At 49.9% G+C, this 7,500-nt stretch overlaps 1 protein-coding gene across 12 annotated transcripts in view; it reads right to left on the reverse strand.

Annotated features, from left to right (window-relative positions):
- The window catches only part of robo2 (roundabout, axon guidance receptor, homolog 2 (Drosophila)), a 262,803-nt gene that overhangs the window by 139,417 nt on the left and 115,886 nt on the right, over positions 1–7,500 (reverse strand). For all 12 annotated transcript variants that reach the window (XM_035534283.2, XM_035534279.2, XM_035534284.2 and 9 more), the window contains exon 2: positions 4,784–5,110. In XM_035534283.2, coding sequence (XP_035390176.1) covers positions 4,784–5,110 — 327 coding nt within the window. The remainder of the gene's footprint in view (positions 1–4,783; positions 5,111–7,500) is intronic.

A 7,500-nucleotide genomic window follows, 5' to 3' on the forward strand; every position in this document is an offset into this window, starting at 1 on the left:
ATGTGTGTGTGTGTGTGGAACAGGACACTACAGTGTGCTGAGGTTTCATGGGACTGATGATTTATCTGCTTTCTAAAGCACCAACTCCAGATTCCACATTCACACATACGCCCATTCTACAGTTCTCTGTCTCTCTCTCGCTCTCTCTGTCTGTCTCTCTCTCTCTCTCTCTCTCTCTCTCTCTCTCTCTCTCCATCTTACACACACACACACACACACACACAGAAACAAAGTGCCCAATTCCAGCCAGCCACTGGCAGAGTCGATTAGGTCAAACTCACCAAGATGTGTCACTATGATAGGAGAGCAACCTGCATGATTCAGTGTCAGCAAAAGCCTCTGTGGGGTGTGTGTGTGTGTGTGTGTGTGTGTGTGTGTCCTGTAGGCGATAAGGAAGCTACTCGTTATAGATGCTGACTATAGCACTGCAGGTACAGAATGCTGACACACTCAGCCAGGGTTTTATTTCACACTATTTAACATAAAATATTTCTCCCTCTCTTTCCCTTTTTTTCCCTCACACACACACACACACACACACACACACACACACACACACACACACACACACACACACACACACACACACACTCAGCCAAATATATGCACATATTCCTTCTCTTATATAATATTTTACAATATCCACTCTCTCTCTTGCACGCTTTCTCTCTCTCTCTCCCCCTGTGTGTGTGTACTGTTTCAATCCATTCTTCCTCTCTTTCTCCTCCACGCCCAATGCAATCTGTCCATTTGAGGAGTTAAGAGCCTGCGTGTAACCCCACCTGTGCCATATATAATTGATGTGCGTATGCATATGTATGTGTGTGTGTGGGTGTGGGTGTGTGTGTCTGTGTGTGTGTGTTTGTATGAGGTGACTTGTGTGTGTGAATGTGCGTGCATGTGCGTATGCGTGTGTGTCTGTGTGTGCTTTCTGTGTTCATTTTGTGTGTGTGTGTGTTTGTGTAGTGTAGTTGTGTAGTGTAGTGTGTCAGTCCCAGTCCCCTCATGCTTTATTAATGTGAGGGACTGCCGAGTACTGAGCAACATCCGTGGTCCTCACACAGAGCTCCTCCATGTTCCTCACTGATGATCTTCCTAGCAGATTCAAAACCTTGCTAACAGCCCCTCTGCGACCCAGAGCCCCATGTACCATCACCAACATCTGCTCTGCAACGTCATCTGCCCACCTCTAAGATGATGGCTATAGAAGTATAGGGTGCATGGTGCTCCAGACCAACAAACAAATGCATGCCTGCTCACACACACACACACACACACACACACACACACACACACGCACACGCATCCTATATTCATCCACTCACATCCGGCTCACTTTAAGACTTCCGCGTTTCTGAAACAAGCCTGTGGCTTTCCGCGCGTGCGCCCCTCTACCTGTGGCGAGGTAGGCCTGTCTAATTAACATTTCGCTGGAGTGCGCCTCGCCCCAGGTGTAGCTTGTCATGCAACCAGCGCACTTGTATATGCGGAGAATCGGAGAGAAGCCACCACGCTAGCAGAATTACTCGAAGAGATGCTGCATTCTCTCTGACACACACTTCACCATGATTTATGAACGTGCTCATTGACCCAGTTTAGGATGAGAAGGGCGAGACGCAGTGAGAGAGAGAGAGAGAGAGAGAGAGAGAGAGAGAGAGGGAGGGAGAGAGAGAGAGAGACAGAGAGAGAGAGAGAGACAGAGAGAGAGAGAGAGAGAGAGGGAGAGAGAGAGAGAGAGAGACAGAGAGAGAGAGAGAGAGCCCTCATGCTAGCTTTTCTGTGCACAGTATCGTCACCATGGCACAGACGGAGTGGGGGTGGGGGGTTAGCTGAGGGCGGCTTGTACCCACCAGGCATGTGCTCTCTCTCAACCTCCTTTCAGTGCAGATGAAAGCAGCAGAAACTTGCCGTTGCTTCACGACAGCCGTGCGGATGAGGCAGGGGAGCTCTACAGAGGAGGCGCTCTACGCAGGAGGCGCTCTACAGGAGCGGAAGGTGCTCGGAGGAAAACCACAAATGTTTCCAGTTTAAATGCTACACGTCATAAATGCGACCACGACTGTGGATCAATAACTAGCTTATATGCAGCGTGTTGGGCCATGTTTAGGGCGTCTGGTGGTGTAGCTCCACAATCTCTCTAACCAGCTCCAACTCCAACTGAAGTCCACCTCCTTATTCCCTCTCTGTATTCCATCTCTCCCTGGTCCTGAGCTCTTCCGCTGTCGTCCCCCATGTGGCGTCCACCTACCGTACGGTTACCGCCCCCCTTCTTATCCTACCTCGCCGCACGACGTCCGATTCGGCAGTTTCCTGTTTACAGATTTCTCAGCGCTACCTCGAGTCCGAGAAAACGGATCCAGAAAGGAAACACAAGGAACGGGTTTTTCGGGTGTCGTCGGACTCTGGGGTGCGGGTTCCGCTCTCTTTGCTGTGTCGCTAACAATCGATATTCGAAAACGTGCGCAGAGCCCATCCTGGCAGGCCTCGGACCACCCGGACCCCTGCTGGCCAGTTGGCGGAGGCCGCGGGGGCGCCTGCCTCCAATCTGTTTCCACGTAGCAGCTCGCAGGGGTCCTGCACAGACATGCACCACGGAGCCCCCAAGCTGCTGGGCCTCTCAGGGTGTGTGTGGGTGTGTTGGGGGGTCTGGAGAAGCCAGATGGGGTAACTTCCTACAAGTCTGAAACCTGACAATGGAGCTCGTGATGACAGCTTTAACGGGAGGGAGAACTGTAACAGCAGAGACACTCTCTTACAGCTTTTGTAGAAATGGCTTTTTTAAGTTGGAGGGTAAGACAGCCAGTACAATGTTAAGTCATGTGTTTTAGCATTTTACAGTGTTGAGAAAACTCAACACTGGGATTTAACATGCGTCAATAATCCTTTATGGTTAGTGTACGCTCAGACAATGCTGGGACAAGAAAACTAATTTATCTTGTCAGTTTCATTGCTAATGAGGTGGAAACCATGGAGGCTTTATTTTTTATTTTTTAAAGGTGCATTATACATGAGGGCATCTGTGTAGTTCCTGGCTTCTCTGCTGTACTTCCTGTTACTTTGATCCAACTGACCCTTCTGACCCTTGACCTTTCACCCCAAGGCAGTAAAGCATTCAACAGTCCATTTAAGCTCGCCCCATCTCCACCAGAGAGGAGGAGTGTGTGTGTGTGTGTGTGAGAGAGAGAGAGAGAGAGAGGAGGAGTGTGTGTGTGTGTGTGTGTGAGAGAGAGAGAGAGAGGAGGAGGAAGAAGGTGGAAAAAAATAAAAGAATAATCAGGAGACTTCATCAATTTTTCATGAATTTTCATTTAGGCGAGGAGACCTCTCTTAAAGGGATCGATAGATCAAGCGTCTGTCACACAGTGAAGCACCTGGGGGCTGAAGCCTTAGAAAGATCAGAGGCAGCTCGCCACGGCAACACACACCTACCAGCTTTACACGCACACGCGCACACACACGCACACACACGCATGCACACGCACGCGCACACACACGCATGCACGCAGAGTCAATATTTTTTTCCCACTTGTCTGCCTTTATTCGGAAACACCACTGAGCTTCTTGGCAGATGAACTAGCAAAGGCTGCACGTGAAAAGAACTTCCCCCAAACCGCAGACACCAAACGCCGCTGCCAATTTAGTTATCCACTCATTCGATATTTATCATCGTTTTCTCACGTGCTGATGGATCATCCAGGAGAGCAGATAGTATCGACCAGCTCAGCTGAAACAGTCCTCGTGATGGGGGGGTTCAGCTAGGCATTAAGTCCAGATCGCTCGCCCCCATCCAGACTCCACCCCCCTCCCCCCAGACTTTAGTCCTGCGTGATCTTTAATTATCCCTCGTTTTGGTCTAAACTAGTTCACAAGAAGGTCTTAGACATAAAACACAACGGCAAAGATAAAAAGGTTTATCAAACTGCAGTGCATTCTTTAACACTGGTCGGCTTCGTCAGCTGACTAAAACAGTGCCAATGGTAATAACTCTAAATCTGCGTAGGAACTGGCCTGTGTGAAGAGAGACGCCGTCATTTTTACAGGCTCAGAGCCTCCTCATAGGCGCTGACAGACCGATGGGGGGGTAGACCTCTTCAACCCTAATCCCAAACGTTGGTCAGCTCCAGCCTGTTGATCCCCCCCGTGGGCCTGCTGTCAGTGTCGAGCCTCTCTTTCATCTGGGCCATCCTGTTTTCGGTTCTATCATTGCCATCTCCAGCGAGCGGGGGGGCGAAAGGACGAGGCTGGGTGGAGCGTAACATGAAGGGCAGGGGGCAGCAAGGCTGCCCCGGAGAACGCCACCGTGCTGAAACAGGACTCCGGCCAGTTCGGTGCATTCAGTGCAAAGCCACTGACCTATGAAAAGGAACGTCGTCTCACCAAAACTGTTACCAAAAACAATACTGACCAAATCTCCTCGCCATGTCCGGCCTGAACCGAGCCCTCTTGTACGGAGCATTCATTCCGTTCATGACTTCCCCTGATTGCTGTCTATTTTAAGCCTCTAATTATATATAATTTTCTATATTAGGCTCCGACCAAAATTGTACGGCCATATAATCACATAACCATCAGCCAACGAAAAACTACATTAAATAACAACTGAAATGATATTGCAAGAGCTCGAGCTCCCTGCTGGCTCCAGACACACGCCCAGTCCCTCTCTGGCCAGAAACGGACGGAAGCAATCTTTAGGTTGCCTCGTAAAAGTTCTACAAGCCAACAAAAACAAAAGCTGGAAGTCGGAAAGAAGCAGGAACGCTAAAGGTAAAGGCCACAGACTTACGTGCCACTTCCAGCGAGGCGTTGCGGCTGACGGCTTCCCCGAGGTAATTTCGGGCCACGCAGACGTACGAGCCCTCGTCGGGCTTGCTCCGCCGGCCGTGGACGATACGGAGGAAGAAGAGGGAGCCACTGGGCAGCAGCATGCGGTGCGAGCGAGAGTCGTCCCGGTCCGTCTCCACCCGCTCGCCATCCTTGTACCACTCCACGGTGGGCGTGGGCCGGCCCTCCGCCTTGCAGTTGAGGGTGGCGGGCTCGCCCTTAGACACGATCAGGTCGGAGGGGTGCTCCATGATGCGGGGCGGGGAGTCCTCTTGCCGCAGGCGGGACCCTGGAACGCACAACAGACAGGACGGGAGGAATCAGGAGGACGGTCTGCGCTGTCTCGTGGCCGCGCTTCAAGAAAGGTATCTCTCAAAGCTTTGATTCCAAAGGCTTCCTTTATTTCCGAGGTGTCACGGATTGGTTTCCTGGAAAACACAAATCCTCGTCCTTCTTTGAGACTGTGCTCCTCATCCCAGACCTCTGTGTTTACCAGAAATGGAGGGTCCACAGTTTTGCCCCCATCTTACCTCCAAGTACAGGTGCACTAGAAGCTGGCTTAAGGCAAAAATTAGTGCCATCTGATTGGCCCAGAGGCCTGGGATGAGAAACATTGCTCTAAATGTATGTTCCACCAAATCCCTATCGACTGCGTAATTTAATTCAAGAACAGCTTTAATCTTTGTTGGAAATGATCTTGAACTGGTGCAAGACCAGGACATAATTTAATTTAAAAAGATAAGACACAGTACAACATGCCCCAAAGATTTTACAATTCCCGAGTCGTACTTTTGGGAGAAAACCACTTTCAAGTCTTGTTGCGCAGCCCTTCAAGCAAAGACACTCGTCCTTGTTTTCGCCCGATGAGTCCCACCACTACCACATCATTCTCACCCCCCACCCGCCCACCCGTCACAGACAATCTGAACCTCCCTTTGCCGACATGCTAATCCCGCGAGTCGTGCGGCGTGCTGGCTGGCCATCGGGGACCCGCCCCATGTGGCAGAGGGTTTCTGCAGGGTTAGAACCATGGTGTGTTCACATGCTAATCCCCCCTCAAAGCCCCCCCGCCCAGCCCGGCTCCGCACCATGTGTGAATGATGCTAGCAGGCCGCGCTAGTCTGGCCCTTATGATAATAGCAGCAGGGAGAGCATGCGGTTCGCGTCTTAACCCCGCGGATAAGGAGCCCGAGGCCACCCGGCATTTACATTACTGAAGCCTTGGATGAACCGGAGACAAAAGGAGACCCTGATCCCCCCCACCACCACACCCTGTCAAAAAACCTTGGCAAATAAGAGAAGCTTAGCCTGACAGGCTAATGCTGCCTTGTTAGCATTACACGCCTGAATAGAACGCGGCCGGAGCGTGGGGAGCCGTTCTCCAGACTGCGAATGCTCATTTCCGACTCCTTTCACGGATTTGAACTGCTTAACTCTCTGAATGAAAAAGTCTAAGGGGGAGGGTCTCGTCAGAATTTGAGTACATTGTCTATGAGTCCGGGGTGTGTGCGTTTTACATACTTTACATAAAAATGAATACACACTTAGCACATACTGCAAATTAGGGCTGTGTATCAAAATATGTATCACAATACGGAGGTTATGATATGATGCGATGTGAAATGATATGAAAGAATATTAATTTTTTTAAATAAAAATGTTTAAAAATTTCAAGTTAAAGAGAGCATGTCTGCTCACATGCACACGTGACTGCCACCTATAGGACTATGACATAAATACCTGTACACACTCCATACGCTCACAGCCAGCTGCCAACACCCCTGTGCTAGGTGTTTTAGGAGCCAGACAGGATAAGAAACCTTACTAAAATGCACCGTCAGTGATGCCATTGTATTGGTTATGGAGTGCTCTACATCACTGGGCAAACGGTGTAACGTGTACGGGGACACAGAACACAGGCCTCCCCAGGTCTGGCCTCTCTCTTCTGTGGCTGTGCACAGAAACGGAGCCATTTGCTTATCATGGAAATACGTCTACGTATCACAACTTGGGCATCTTTGTTTTCTGTGCAAGTAAAATAAAATCCTGTGTGTATGTGTGTGTGTGTGTGTGTTCCATAGTGAGACTCCATAAGACTTCCTCCCACTTCATTTAATTTGGCGTAATTCCTGCCATTTGCCTGCTATCGATTACTGATCAGACCTGGTGCCTGATGTCTACGTGGAGCCACAGGCGAGAAACTGGGAGAGCGGTGTTCCGTACGCCGCTGCAGTCAGCTGTGCGGCGGGATCTCGGGGTCTATCTACTACCGATTGACCTGCAATCATTATTTAAATAGTTCAATGTACAAGGTTTTGTTTTTTAATCTCTGGTTCTCTTCTTCTGGTTCTTTCTCTCTCTATTCATCCCTCTGTATCTCTCATACGTCTTTGTAACTTTAGCCAGATTAAAATCTTAGATTTTATAATCTCATCCATCCTCTTGCCGTGATGTTCAAATCTTGTGACCGTGGCACGCTGCTCTTAATATGAAAATGCGTAACAAATTGTTCAACAAATTGTTGATGTTGCATGGAATGCTATGGCACTAATTAATAACTTGGGGGGGTGGGTTCTCTGTCCACGCATGCACACACACACACACACACACACACACACACACACACACACGGGGGCTGCTTTGGGGTCCTCACACGGGGCGTTGCTGGGCGGCCATGCA

Source organism: Electrophorus electricus, chromosome 17 (genome assembly GCF_041902795.1).
Source record: "Electrophorus electricus isolate QZ-2024a chromosome 17, ASM4190279v1, whole genome shotgun sequence".
NCBI lineage: Eukaryota > Metazoa > Chordata > Actinopteri > Gymnotiformes > Gymnotidae > Electrophorus > Electrophorus electricus.